At 38.4% G+C, this 15,557-nt stretch overlaps 1 protein-coding gene and 1 long non-coding RNA gene across 2 annotated transcripts; one reads left to right on the top strand and one right to left on the bottom strand.

The window, feature by feature from the left end:
• The first annotated feature begins 1,618 nt into the window (after nucleotides 1-1,618).
• LOC122138654 lies at nucleotides 1,619-2,393 on the top strand. Its single transcript, XR_006155719.1, has 3 exons — nucleotides 1,619-1,729; nucleotides 1,833-1,915; nucleotides 2,121-2,393. It is a non-coding gene; the product is annotated as an uncharacterized LOC122138654 (long non-coding RNA).
• Nucleotides 2,394-13,625: 11,232 nt separating this feature from the next.
• LOC122138832 lies at nucleotides 13,626-14,585 on the bottom strand. Its single transcript, XM_042733450.1, has 2 exons — nucleotides 14,449-14,585; nucleotides 13,626-14,286 (listed from the first exon to the last, which is right to left on the bottom strand). Exons 1-2 carry the CDS (start codon nucleotides 14,481-14,483, stop codon nucleotides 13,626-13,628), a joined length of 696 nt encoding a protein of 231 aa, XP_042589384.1. The 5' UTR covers nucleotides 14,484-14,585.
• Between the last annotated feature and the right edge of the window lie 972 nt (nucleotides 14,586-15,557).

Here is a 15,557-nt window from a genome sequence, read left to right as displayed (position 1 = left end):
ATACAAATCATAAAGTGTCAAAATAACATTTTAATTTGGCAATCACATACCTCTCTTTGATTATCCATCTTTCTTGCTCATTTATATCAGCTATCGTTCCTTTGACGTTCTTGATTGAAAATCACAGGTGTCCAATCACAACAGACTTCCGGAAAAGGGGAAGGAACCAATGACATTTGAGGTTATAAAAACAGTAAGCCCCGCCCCTCGACTGCCAAAACTAAATTTGTTTGAGTGAGCAAAAGCAGCAGGTGAGAGCAGATCTATGGAAGGCCCAGAGGGTCAAAAACACGTGAATTTTAACGCGTAAACAACGCGTTAAATACGTGTCATTTACGCGTGAAAAATCAGCGCGTTAAATACGTGTATTTAACGTGTTAAATACGCGTGAAGTACGTGTTAAATACGCGCGAAGTACGTGTTAAAAATCAGTTTGAACGGGTCAGTGTCATTGGCTGCTGAGGACTTGGGTCAAACTACTTCTGTGAGCTTAGGGGGTGTACAATTCATAGACTAAGATACCACCATTTAACATGCTATAGATCAGCTTATTCAGCCTAATTATTTTGTCCTTTTTGTATAGCCTATAGAAATAATATATTTAAATTGCAGTTTTATGAAAAATTTGATATTATATTAGAAATAAAATTGCCTTGTTTTTCTCCATGTACGCTTTTTTTTAGTAAATAAACTTATTAGTGGACATTATAGTTTTAAGTGATCAAACTTAAGTTAGCATCAAAGCTTTTACATTTATGGGTAAATCAGTTACAGTGAAGGGAAGCAATCAATGCGGGTTTAAGACAAACCATTGTAATCAATATATGTCTTTGGAAAACAACATGAGCTTGTGCTTACATTTACAGCTATCACCAGCAGGCGGCGCTTATTATGCATTCAGACAAACGTGCAGGTGATATCATCAATTTAAATGAATTTAAAGACGTAAATTATTTCAATATGGTAATTTACAATGTATAGAAGTATTTAAGACATTCAAGGCAGGTATAAGAACTTGATTTGGCTTTCCTGACAGCAGAAATATTATACTATACTAAAGTCCTAGGCCACCCTGAAAATTTGTATTAAAGCAATTTATCCGTGAAATGATGTGATTTGTTAAAGCACTTCATTATATTTAAGTAAACATAAAAATACTAAGTAGCGCTTTTTTGCAAGTAATCTGGATTGTTAATGAGATGCCTAATATACACTTACCAAACCAATGCAAATTAGGCTTTGTTGATGCTGTGAAGCAGATCATGAACTTTCTCTGTCAACTTTGATCTTTAAAGCTAATGTGGGAGGAGATTGGCCAGTAATGAATTTCAGGTGTGAATGGTTAGTAATGTGACAAGGAAAGTATAAAATAGTTGTTGCATTGACATGGTAGGATTGGCATGTTCCTGAAGTTGTGCTTGATGGTTAGTCACTAATATTGGTTCTCGATGTACAGCCTTTTAACTTCTGTGCTCAACGTGCAGCCTTAATCCTTGTGTTTGATGTGTAGTTTTTATCCTTTTGTATAGGCATGTGGAGTTATGAGTTGTGTGAATTGTTTGCGTTGAATGGCTGCCTATTGAGTGCCTAATTATATTTTTATATGATCTCTCTCTTTTAGGCTGATTTATTAAGAGGTTTTACACTGTCAGGAAAGTGGGGCAGGCAAACATTTATGACTGCAGTACCTTCAATGGGCTGATGGCTGTGTTGGAATGCTGAATAACCGGTAAATGCAGTATATTACATTGAGGCCAATTTGGTTATGAGTTTGAGGCAATTAATACACTTCCTTTGTGGATGTGGTTAATATTTGTGCTCTTTGTTTATAGTATCTTCTCTGTATCTATCATATTTGGTCTTGGAATTGAGTGCTGAGATTGGGTAACTGTGCTGAAGCTGTACTTTTGTTCAAGTATGTTTTATTGTTCTTTTATTGCGGGTTATATCGATGCGTATTAACTTGAGTTGTGTGTGTGGGGTGTTTTTTGTTAAAGGGGCAGACCAGCCACTGTTTCCTCTGTGTATTTAAGTTAATTTGTGCTTATTTTCCTATATTAAGTTTTTATGTGCTAAATGTTTGTCATTTGTATGATATTGCTCTCCTCCTGTTTTTGCAGTGTGTAGTGGCTTTGTATAGGGCCGGGGCTGCATCGGCCCTTAACCTCCCCTGGTGTAGGTGATTTGGGTGGCGTGGCACTGCTGTGTGGTGTATATTACTTAGAAGGCTGACACTGAAATGGTGTCTTAAATGTTACTCTTTGTTTGCGGTGTATGCTGTGGGTCTTTTTTCCTCTGTCTCTTACAGGTGGTAGGAGGTGGATAAGAGCAGGCCCGACCCTCCTTGCCAATTTGAGGAGAGCTATTTTCTACATTTGTGGATTTAATTATTCATGCATTTATTTAATTTATTAATTTAATGCCTTGCAATAAAATAAAAATATTAAACAAAACAAACTACGTTTACCGTTTTAAAAAAAATCAATACTTGATTTGTGGAGGGCTCCTCCTGCCCTAAATAAGGAGGTGGCGTAGTCAGTTTATAGTTTCTTACACCACTCTAAAACAAACCAAACCCGTGCAACAACTCTGTGATTATTATTGTGATTCAAAGTTGTAAGTATAAGTCATAGCCTTTTTTTGATTCATTTGGGGGGGGGGGGGGGGAGTCACCAGCATACTGTTACACTACTGTAGATTCTTGATAGGCTACCATATAGAATAAATTAAGCTGTTTACTGTTTAACTTAATGTATATGACATAGCAAATTGAACAGATACAGAAGAAAACAAATTTGCTATTTCATATTCCTGTGTATCTGTTTAGAATTTCATGTTATTGTTTATTTACTCTGCATTTTCGGTTTCTATAGAAAACTACACACTAAATACACCCAAAACTAAGGACTATATTTAATCTGTACTAATAACTGAGTTGTTGTGGTTAATCCCAAATTTCCAACATCTTTTCACCAAGTCAAGTCTCTTACCGCACACCCTGTGGCGGGTTTCAAACCTAACCAGCAGTTTTCGCAAATGAGACTGTGCTATTAAAGCTCATTTTTTTCAGTTCCCCACTTACTTTACCTTCCTCAAGCACTGACAGGACACAGACTCTGACTGAGCCAGACCAGTGGATATCAAATCTTGTGATCATACATTCATACAAATCATCTGCATGATGAAATGTACAGTACACTCTTAAAAATAAAGGTGCTCCAGAGGGTTCTTGAAGCAATGCCATAGAAGAACCATTTTTGGTTCCACAAAGAACCATTCAGTCAAAGGTTCTTTAAAGAACCATCTCTTTCTTACATTTTTGTAATCTGAAGAACCTTCTTTCACCACAAAGGACCTTTTGTGAAACAGAAAGGTTCTTCAGATGTTAAAACCATTTAGACAAAAAAGGTTCTTCTATGGCATCATGAAGCACCTTTATTTTTAAGAGTGTAGGTCAATGTGTTAACATATTCATTACTATTTTAAATCAGAACTAATGTCATTGAAAGCTCAAATTTACAATAGACCTACAGTACAATAGACTTTCTATTCACAAAACCAGACTCATGTTGCTTTAGAGCTGTGAATGATTGCAATATGTTCAGTCTATTGTTCTTGTGACTCTATAGGGCAGGGGTGTCAAACTCAGTTCCTGGAGGGCCACTGTCCTGAAGAGCTGATTAGCTGGATCGAGTGTGTTGGAGCTGGTTGGATTGAAACTCTGCAGGACAGTGGCCCTGTAGGAAATGTGCTGTGAACTTGTGCTATAGGGAATGCTTAAACTTATTGTTGACCAGATTAGTAGTTTTCTAAGTGAAACCTGCTTAAATAAAATGTGTAAAGTGTTAAATTAGCAATTTAAAAGGGGAGTCAATGCAGTGTCACTTGTCATCTTTCTTAGCTATTTTATTAAAGTCTTCTTTGATGGACAAGATAAATGTATGAAACTGTGAATGTATGTCTGTGAACCGAACAAGTATGTACTGAAAATAAATAAACTGCAACACTATACATTCCATTTGCTGTACAGTAAAGGCACCTAAAAGAATGCAAGTATTTCATGCAAGTATCAGGGAAAGCCCACAAATTTCATCTAAATCTCTAAAATTATCAAAAAATTTATTTGAACTGTATACCCATTTTTTGTAAAACCATAGAAACCACAAATTGATGATGTCCTTGCAGATAGTTGCCACAGTAACTATTATTTTAACATTGTTGAATTGAACTAACAGTGCACCTTCCGTGCACTCCACAGCCTCAGATAATATTGCACTATGACTGTGTTAGTGCTGCAGTATATCTCATGCTCATTCCAGATATGTTGATCATTTTATCTGGTACTCCTGAATCCTGACATTCCATTTGCACTAATATACAGGTCCTTCTCAAAAAATTAGCATATTGTGAAAAAGTTAATTATTTTCCATAATGTAATGATAAAAATTAAACTTTCATATATTTTAGATTCATTGCACACCAACTGAAATATTTCAGGTCTTTTATTGTTTTAATACTGATGATTTTGGCATACAGCTCATGAAAACCGAAAATTCCTATCTCAAAAAATTAGCATATCATGAAAAGGTTCTCTAAACGAGCTATTAACCTAATCATCTGAATCAACTTATTAACTCTAAACACCTGCAAAAGATTCCTGAGGCTTTTAAAAACTCCCAGCCTGGTTCATTACTCAAAACCGCAATCATGGGTAAGACTGCCGACCTGACTGCTGTCCAGAAGGCCATCATTGACACCCTCAAGCGAGAGGGTAAGACACAGAAAGAAATTTCTGAATGAATAGGCTGTTCCCAGAGTGCTGTATCAAGGCACCTCAGTGGGAAGTCTGTGGGAAGGAAAAAGTGTGGCAAAAAAACGCTGCACAACGAGAAGAGGTGACCGGACCCTGAGGAAGATTGTGGAGAAGGACCGATTCCAGACCTTGGGGGACCTGCGGAAGCAGTGGACTGAGTCTGGAGTAGAAACATCCAGAGCCACCGTGCACAGGCGTGTGCTTTTGAACCAGAAACAGCGGCAGAAGCGCCTGACCTGGGCTACAGAGAAGCAGCACTGGACTGTTGCTCAGTGGTCCAAAGTACTTTTTTCGGATGAAAGCAAATTTTGCATGTCATTCGGAAATCAAGGTGCCAGAGTCTGGAGGAAGACTGGGGAGAAGGAAATGCCAAAATGCCTGAAGTCCAGTGTCAAGTACCCACAGTCAGTGATGGTCTGGGGTGCCATGTCAGCTGCTGGTGTTGGTCCACTGTGTTTTATCAAGGGCAGGGTCAATGCAGCTAGCTATCAGGAGATTTTGGAGCACTTCATGCTTCCATCTGCTGAAAAGCTTTATGGAGATGAAGATTTCGTTTTTCAGCACGACCTGGCACCTGCTCACAGTGCCAAAACCACTGGTAAATGGTTTACTGACCATGGTATTACTGTGCTCAATTGGCCTGCCAACTCTCCTGACCTGAACCCCATAGAGAATCTGTGGGATATTGTGAAGAGAAAGTTGAGAGACACAAGATCCAACACTCTGGATGAGCTTAAGGCTGCTATCGAAGCATCCTGGGCCTCCATAACACCTCAGCAGTGCCACAGGCTGATTGCCTCCATGCCACGCTGCATTGAAGCAGTCATTTCTGCAAAAGGATTCCCGACCAAGTATTGAGTGCATAACTGAACATAATTATTTGAAGGTTGACTTTTTTTGTATTAAAAACACTTTTCTTTTATTGGTCGGATGAAATATGCTAATTTTTTGAGATAGGAATTTTGGGTTTTCATGAGCTGTATGCCAAAATCATCAGTATTAAAACAATAAAAGACCTGAAATATTTCAGTTGGTGTGCAATGAATCTAAAATATATGAAAGTATAATTTTTATCATTACATTATGGAAAATAATGAACTTTTTCACAATATGCTAATTTTTTGAGAAGGACCTGTATATAGCACACATATGACACATAAAGATATTAACTACTTTTCTAATAGTAAGTAATAGTTAAGCCTCCATTTCAGGCCGGCCCGACTTTTTTACACCTCTTGGGCCGTGTTTCGGGCATATTTTCACATCATAGTTCAGACGCGGTCAGGGCCTCTGGCCTGTTTTAGGCTTTTCCTTATTTTTATATTTGAGACAACCATCAATTAGTGATGAAAAAAATTGCAGCGCTGGTGGAAACAACACAAGACCGTGCTACTGCGACTCTCAAGAGCGGCTCGAATGCACGCAATAGGCTCAAGCTTAGCCCAAAGCCCCAGCAATAGTAATAACCATGAATGTGTCAGGGGGAAATATTAAGGATAAAATTTAATTATTCACAAATAAACTAGTGTTTTCTGAGTTGTGACTTTAAAAAACAAAAACTTATATTTAAAGAACAATAAATGCTCCAAATGTTTTATTAAATTAACTTAAAAAAAAAAAAAAAAACGATATATAATCACTTTGCCATTACATAGAAAACTGAACTATTTTAATAGCTAAAACAGTAGCCTATTATAAGCTGTTTTGGGAGAAGGGAAAAAACACAGGATAATACTATACAATTTTTGATAAATACTCTATTTTTTCGTTGAGGAATTAATCATTCACGTAGTTTCATTTGTAAATGAAAACACAACAGCTCACTTATCATTTATCTGACAATTATGGCAATAAAGTTTTGACTATATGATTGTATTTATGCCCATGTGTGATGATAAATAAGCTGTTGTGTTTTCATTTACAAATGAAACTACATGAATGATTAATTCCTAAACAAAGCATTTATAATTATGGTCTATTAATTAGCTGAATTAAAATTAAATATATGTTAAATTTAAATTACATTCCACCAAAAGTTCCAGACAGCATAATTAAAGCTTTATTTGCATGTCGAGCAAAGAGATCGAAATGAAAAGAAAAGATTGATATAAACGAATATACATATATAACCAATAATAAGTGGATAATATAATAATAATAATAATAATAATAATAATAATAACAATATACAAATATGACAGGAAAATGACGATCATTAATGGACTTACAAGACTGTAGGATGGATAAAAATGTTTTCTTGTAGGCCTATATTATATTATGCACTTTATGTGACATTTATTCATGATAAACTTAATTTGAATCAATGCTGACAATGGCATGTAATACAGTCCAGTAGCCAATGCCTATGGTAAATATAATATTTTAATAATGAAATATTTTGTATAATAAATAATATAATAATTTCTTAATTCAAAATAAAGTATTAATTAATAAATCTCTGATAATCCCGGGTTGCTGTGGTCATGCAGGTTTGTTTACTAATGTGCAAAAAAGGGGCAATCTTATCTTGAATCTTGATAAAAGTATTTTTTTCATAAAACTGCCATCTAGATATTTTCTTTGGACTACACAAGAAAAGGAAAAAAAAATACAAAAGAAAAAAAAAGAAAAGAAAAGTAAATAGGAGGATCTTAAATGGTGGAAGTGGTAGAATACTTCTGCTGTCAGGAAAGCCAAATCAAGTTCTTATACCTGACCTGAAAGTCTTAAATAATGCATAATAAGCGCCGCCTGCTGGTGATAGCTGTAAATGTAAGCACAAGAAAATCTCATGTTGATTTCCAAAGACATATATTGATTACAATGGTTTGTCTTAAACCCGCATTGATTGCTTCCCATCACTGTAACTGATTTACCCATAAATGTAAAAGCTTTGATGCTAACTTAAGTTTGATCACTGTTAAAACTATATTGTCTACTAATAAGTTTATTTACTAAAAAAAGCGTACATGGAGAAAAACAAGGCAATTTTATTTCTAATATAATATCAAATTTTTCATAAAACTGCAATTTAAATATATTATTTCTATAGGCTATAAAAAAAGACAAAAATGGACAAAATAATTAGGCTGAATAAGCTGATCTATAGCATGTTAAATGGTGGTATCCTAGTCTATGAATGGTACACCCCCTAAGCTCACAGAAGTAGTTTGACCCAAGTCCTCAGCAGCCAATGACACTGACCCGTTCAAACTGATTTTTAACACGTACTTCGCGCGTATTTAACACGTACTTCACGTGTACTTCACACGTATTTAACACGTTAAATACACGTATTTAACGCGCTGATTTTTCACGCGTAAACGACACGTATTTAACGCGTTAAATACGTGTTGTTTACGCGTGAAACACGCGTATTTAACGTGTTGTTTACGCGTTAAAATTCGCGTGTTTTTGACCCTCTGGGCCTTCCATACAGATCGAGCGCGAGAGCATGGGGAATGATCATGCGCGTGCTGTAAGACATGTTCGAGCGAGGGATTGTATTGCGTGCAGAGGAGATGTCGCGCGCGCGTAACATTTGAAATAAACTCGCAAGTTCCCGTTTCCTCGCGCATAGATCTGGAATCCTCTCGCGGAAGCAATTAAGCGCACGCGCCAGCATCAGTTTTGCGCTTGGATAAGGCCGGTGACACACTGGCTGCGTGGCGTGAGCGTGGCGTGTCAGTTGCGTGGCGGCTGCGTCGCGTTTTCTGTGTCTTTACACAGCAGAACCGTGCCTGACGCGGCGCTGGCGCGCTGCTGCTGCTGTAGGTGACATAGAGGGAGGCCGCCGACAGACCAGGGGCCTGATGTATAAACGTTGCGTATGCACAAAATGGGCATAGAAATATGCGTACACATTTTTCCACGCACATATCGGGATTTATAAAAAATAAACTTGCCGTAAATAAGTGCCCACCATAAGGATGCTCTTGACTGTGCGTACGCACTCTTTTAGAAGAGTATGTGTTAAAATGAAAAACTTCTAAATTATCCCCAATAAATCAAATTGCATCAACCTGAATTATCATTATCAGCATTCTTAACCAGGTGCAAATACTTTGAATTTACTATTTTTTTTTAATGAAAAAACTAAAAAAAGTAAATAACATATAAAAAAAATGGATGCTCATCATAACTAGCGCTGTTAGAAGACCTTGCTAATGATGCTCTACGGAGGGAGCGTGTTTTCAGAGACCGTGAAGATTTCCTTGCTCATGATGATGATTGGCTCATGAGCCGATTTCGATTCCCAAGAGCCATCCTCTTGGAATTGTGTTCTAAATTACAGCCAGTATTGGAAAGACCCTCGCAGAGAAACCACGCGCTGTGTGTTCCTGTACAAGTATTGACCACATTAGGCCACTTGGCCACTGGTACTTTCCAGCGAGAGTTGGCAGACCGATCGGGTATGTTGCAGTCATCCCTGAGCCGTGTCATGCCATATGTATGGGATGCCATAGTGGGGATGGCACCCCGATACATCTGTTTTCCTTACACGCAAGCTGAACAGGCCAACATCAAAATGCAATTTGCAGCAATCGCCGGTTTTCCCAATGTAATCGGTGCTATTGACTGCACTCATGTTGCAATAAAGGCACCATCTGAGAATGAATTTGCTTTTGTTAACCGAAAACATTTTCATTCTTTGAACGTGCAGATCATATGTGATGCACATATGTCTCTGACAAATGTGGGTCTACTCATGATTCCTACATTTTGTCCAACAGCAGTGTAGGGAACAGACTGCAAACAGGAGCTGTGCGTGATGGATGGCTTCTTGGTAAGTCGGCAGGAATGCGCATGTAATTGTAATTGAGTAATGATGCAAATGTGTTTAAAGCATACCTTTTAAAATGTTTTTTCTTTTAGGTATAATTATAATCTCCAATGATAAACAAACCCACACTTATTTTAATATTTTTTTAAAGCAAAATTTCACATTAATCAATGCAAATTTTCAGGAAACAAAACGTTTTATAGCATTTAAAAATTAAGTGAAATGTTATATTGAATCAACATTGCCCTGGAAAAAACAAAAAGCTATCTGTAGGCTATTTTACAAGCATGTACTTTCTTTAAAGTATTCTTATAATATTTTTTATAATTGTTACCTCTATCTAGTACCTGAAATGTTATATTAATTGTCCCATTGTATTTACATTCATTGTTTTGTTATTTTCTTAAAAAAAAAATTTGTAAATGTTTTACCTCTCAGGAGACAGTGGTTATCCCCTTAGAACGTGGCTGCTAACTCCACTAACTAGACCCCAAACCGAACAAGAACGGCGTTATAACGAGAAGGTGGTCGAACGCACTATTGGTCTGCTAAAAGGACGCTGGAGGTGCTTGGATAGGTCTGGTGGCACAGTATTGTACAGCCCTACAAAGGTTTGGCGCATTGTGGTGGCTTGCGCAGTGTTGCACAACATTGCTCAAAAGAATGGTATACCTGTTCCATCGAACGCCCATACTGAAGATAATGAACCCGACCCTGGCCCTCCTAATGCAGTGCATAATGCTATGGCAATACAGCGGCGTATAAATGTAATAAATGGAATGTAAAAAGGCAAGTGAATTCAAACTTTATTTTTTCACAAGTTCTTTAAGTGAACCACTTATTTCTGACAAAATTGTTTTTATTTCTTTCAGTTCGGAACACACCGCATTAACAGCATGAACCATGTGACGTTGGGTCTGCATGACTTCTTCCGTCAGTACACGCCTTGAGTTACCAGCGCTCGGTGATGGCACAAAGGATGATGATGATGATGATGCACTGGATTGCGCACAGGATGGGGTTGCTTGGGCATTTGATGATGGCCGCACACAAGATGCCGGTGGAGGCACACAGGATGGCGGTGGAGGCACACAGGATGGCGGTGGAGGCACACAGGATGCCGGTGGTGGCACACAGGATGCCGGTGGAGGCACACAGGATGCCGGTGGAGGCACACAGGATGGCGGTGGAGGCACACAGGATGCCGGTGGAGGCACACAGGATGCCGGTGGAGGCACACAGGATGGCGGTGGAGGCACACAGGATGCCGGTGGTGGCACACAGGATGGCGGTGGAGGCACACAGGATGGCGGTGGAGGCACACAGGATGCCGGTGGAGGCACACAGGATGCCGGTGGTGGCACACAGGATGGCGGTGGTGGCACACAGGATGGCGGCGGCGGTGGCACGTAGGATCTAAGCCTACATCCCTTGTCTACCCCACTTGGACCACTCAACGGGCTTGAAGGCATTCCAGGATTAACTGTTCCTTTAATCATTAAAAAACGTTTAATTAAAGGTTGTATTGCATATCTGTAAATGTGTGAAATAAAATGTGCACTTGATGACTTGCTTTTGTCTTTTTAAGTTACATTTTTAGCATATGGATAAACAGGAAAATCGACTATTTTAATAAACGTATATCTTAAGGGCAGCTGGATCTATTACTAGATTTGTCACTTGGATATTTTAGGACTTTCCACTTCCACGGAATTGGAATTGGTTGATTTAAATTATCCACAACAAAAAAGCAGAATTTTAAACAGACAAAAACGTACATAATGTGCAGATAAATCAATTACTTATCGTCACCGCAAATCACATCCGTATCACCTTGGAATTCTGGAAGAAGTCCACTTAATCCTGTTTCCCCTATAATCGCTCCCACCCTTGCATCAAAGGCTGAGAGGTCAGTGATTCCTTGACCACCACCAGTTGTTACGACACTGCGCCTGTGTGCACATATTCTTTTTTTTACGACTACTTTTAAGTCAGACCATTTTTTTTTTGTCTCTTGGACTGTGCGAGGCACCGAGTTAACAGCATTGACTGCTTCTGTTACTTGCTCCCATTCTAATATTTTTCTTTTATTTGAAATGCCCGCAGAGAGCCCACCAAATAAAACTTTTTTTCGGCCCTCCACCTCAGACAGCAGTACCTCCATCTCGCAGTCGGTGAAGTTTCTTTTTTTTGCTTTTCGTTTCTGTTCTTCCATTTTTAGCCAAACAAATCAATGACAATTATCGGTCGTATTAATATGCAGGGAGATCATACATATTCAAAATAGGCGGTCTTAACCTCCAAATATGGTTATTTTGGGAGGAGATTGGGGTAAGCTATAAGCATGTGCACCTGCACACAATATTCAGATAATTGTGATTTATAAAGTGAACCTTGCACAGGTTCTGGCGTACGTACGGTTTTATAAATCTGAAAACTTTTGTGCATACGCAAATTCTGCCTTATGTGCGTACGCACACTTTAAGGATGAAATCTACGCAAAGTTTTATAAATGAGGCCCCAGGCTCTTGTCTTCACGACAACAATTTCAACTTTTTTTCACACACCTACACCTTCAAAATATGAAAAATGGCTAAGTGGGCTGTCTGATTATTTCAATAACATTTACAAATTTGTGTAGCTTTAAAGAGCTTATTTAGCCTACCTGATGTTGGACCGTCACTCAGAATACACTCTACGTTGTTATTGTAGTGTGTCATATTTTTTTCATGTAATCACATTGTTAAGAGCATAAGAAACAAATGGGAAAAAAATATATATATTTTATTCATATGTTATGCTATGACCTCTGTCACCAATAAATTTTGGTGTTTCAGGTTTTCTCTAACCAAAATTTGTATTAAGATGATTCTCAGATATGTTATGAAAGACTTAACGTAATGAATTGATACACCATTTTACTTTATGCAATATGTGGTTAAAATGGACATAAATTAATATTCCCATTCAATGCAATGTATCTTTTCACTGGATATAATTTGCATATTAATGTGTTCTTGGAGTAAGATTTAATGAATAAAGTAGTGTAATTGGAGTAATAATTTGCAACATTTTAATACTTAATAGGAATATTAATGTATAATTTATTTCAATATTCACTTGTTGTTTCTCCAAAAATGCTTGATAAACTTGATGATTTAAGTCCTGATGTCCTCTACAGTGGACATGTATGAAATCAATTCCCTGTTCTGTAAAAGATGAAACCCCATAACGTTTTCCTGAGATGTTGGTTTAATGAAATTCAATTTGAAAAGTAGTTCAAATTAATTATGATTACAATATATTATCATATTTCCATAAATATGAAAATATGATACATTTAAAAAGTGCTAAATTTGATCACTAAATAAATGTCAGACTTAAACCTCAAAACATTTGGTGTCTCTGAAAAGCCCTGAATGTGCTATTTACAGGACACCAGATTGTGACATGTATGGTGTCAGAGAAATTAAATAAAATATAATTTCCACTACAGTGGACAAAAGTCTATTCCTGAGTCCCTATTACTATTGAAAATTATAACGGTATTTTTTTCTTTTTCAGTTCGAGTTGTTGACAGAAGAAAAGCCATTGCGGCCCTTCTTCTGTTAGGAATTCGCCGGAGGAGAAACAGACGATGGTGGGTTCACCCCATGAATCAAAGAAGAAAAACTTTCGGAGCTTATTATCACCTGGTTGCAGAGTTGCAACTTGATTCCGAAAAACATCTGAATTACTTTTGGATGTCAGCAGAACAAATGGAGGAGATTCTGTCTATTGTCGGACCCGACCAGACAACCAATTTCCGTGATCCTATCGAGCCCAAGCAGAGGCTTGCCATTACACTCAGGTAGGCTTTTTATTCTCTGTATAATAAATGACATGTCAACAAGAATTCTTTTTTTTAATAAACAATTGAACATTATAAACGTTTAAATAACAAAACACTATTCTTTACACTAAAACAAATACATTATTCCACATAATGTTAATTTTCAAAACTGAACTATTTACATTTAATGCCATTATTTAAAAATTGTGGTAGCTGTGGGGTAAAGGGTCAGACAGATTCTCCAAAAATGTCCTGGGAGGGTCATCTTGGGGAGGAACAGGATGATATTGGGACCGGGCTTGGAGTGTGGGGCTGTAAGGGTGAAATGCAGTGGAGGTGGAAGACTGGCTTCCTCTTATAGGACCTGGGGTGTTCATCTGTGCCAGCTGTCTGTCCTCCAGTTCAGTGAGAAATGTCAAAAAATTAGTTTGGGCCTGGGCCTGTGCCTCACGTGATAGCCTATTTAGCCTAGGCACCAAACTCAAAGCAAAATAGTACATCTCCTCTTGCACAGTAGGGACATGAGGGGGGACATTTGAAGTTGGAATGGAGATGATGTCCAGTAGCTGTTGCTCAACTTCAGGAACTACTTGTCTTCTCCTGTCACGTGCAGGTCTTGTTTGAGATTGGGTGCTTTGTCTAGTCTCTGACAGAATAGCTTGAATGCGGGGGTGGGCTGGAGTGGGACTTGCTCGGGAGTGGGGTGTTGATGTGATTGGCTCAGATGGTGGGGTTGGGGTGTTACACCTCTGTGATGTTGGAGTTGCTGTGCACCCCACATCTTCCTCTATTGCGCTCAGATCAATGGGGTCCTGTGTGTCTTCCAGTGGTTGTATTGGATCCAGTGAACATCTTGAGCTAAAATAGAGTAACAGTGGTCCTTGTGATAATTAAGTAACACTTAACTGTATACTATTAATAAACAACCTTTGTGTATAATGTAAATAATTTAATGTTTTGTCTTAAGAAGTTATTAAGTATCTCTATAACCAAAACATGTTAATTAAAGTTCATACTAACCTTCTTGGATTCAAATGAGGCAGTAGAAACGACATTTCAACCTCGTATTTCCATTCCTTGACTGTCCCACCTGCAGAGCCACTGGGAGGATGCTTTTGTTTTTTATGTTTTACAAAAGCATCTCTCAGCACCTTCCACCTTTTTTTGTCACAGTGTCTGGTTTGTGTTCCCTGGGTGTCCACTAGAGGTCTCACTTCCCCATATCGTCACCCCACCTCAGGAACTACATTTCCCCACAGCCTTGTCTGTATTCATCACTGTTCATTGTATTCAGCTGTCCCCACTTACATTGTTTGCACCTGTCTATAAATACCTGGTTGTTTCTGTCATTGTTACGGAGTCCTTGTTTAATGTCTCCCTGTAGTTCATGTTTCCTTGCCCTAGTTTATGTTTCTTGGTTTTGACTGCTTACCTGGATTTTTACCTTTGCCTGGCTGATTTATGATTTTGGATTACCCTAATAAAACACTGCAATTGGATCTACCTGTTTGTGTGCGTGTCGTGACATTCTTTTTGCAATCATCACCTATGAGGAGAAAATATAATCTCATCAATACTACTAACACTTTGTTGTAATATTATTACTACTATATTATAATTACTCATATTGACAATGTCAATATCTGACACAGATATCTTGCAGCAGGAGAAAGCTTTGCTAGCCTGGCCTATCAATACCGTTTGGGGGCAATTACTGTGTGCTCATCTGTGCACATGACGTGCAGTGCCATTGAAAAAAGGATGATGTCAATCCACATTCCTCCACCAATTGAGGACCAGTGGAAAGCCATTGCTTCCAAATTTTGGGACAAGTGGAAATTTCCAAACTGCTTGGGTGCAATAGATGGGAAGCACATCACCATCAAAGCACCTCCCAATTCTGGAAGTCTGTTTTTCAATTATAAGAAGACATTCTCCATTGTTCTTCTGGCACTTGTGGATGCAGACTACAGGTTCACCTACATCCAGGTGGGAGACTTTGGCCGGGCCAGTGACGGGGGGTGTACGGCTCTTCGCGGCTTGGCAGGGGCATGGAGGCCAAAACACTGAATGTTCCCGAAGACAGCCCTTTACCAGGTTCAGGTGTGCAGGGTCCCATGCCCTATGTC

This window comes from Cyprinus carpio, chromosome A3 (genome assembly GCF_018340385.1).
Source record: "Cyprinus carpio isolate SPL01 chromosome A3, ASM1834038v1, whole genome shotgun sequence".
Taxonomy (NCBI): domain Eukaryota; kingdom Metazoa; phylum Chordata; class Actinopteri; order Cypriniformes; family Cyprinidae; genus Cyprinus; species Cyprinus carpio.
The sequence above is the reverse complement of the archived record's forward strand: the minus strand, read 5'-3'. Positions and strand labels throughout refer to the sequence as shown.

Coding starts and splice junctions, on each gene's coding strand:
- LOC122138832 (XM_042733450.1), bottom strand. CDS start 14,483: ATGTCGTTTCTACTGCCTCATTTGAATCCAAGAAG. Junction 14,287..14,448: donor CCTCATTTGAATCCAAGAAG/GTTAGTATGAAC, acceptor ACTCTATTTTAG/CTCAAGATGTTCACTGGATC.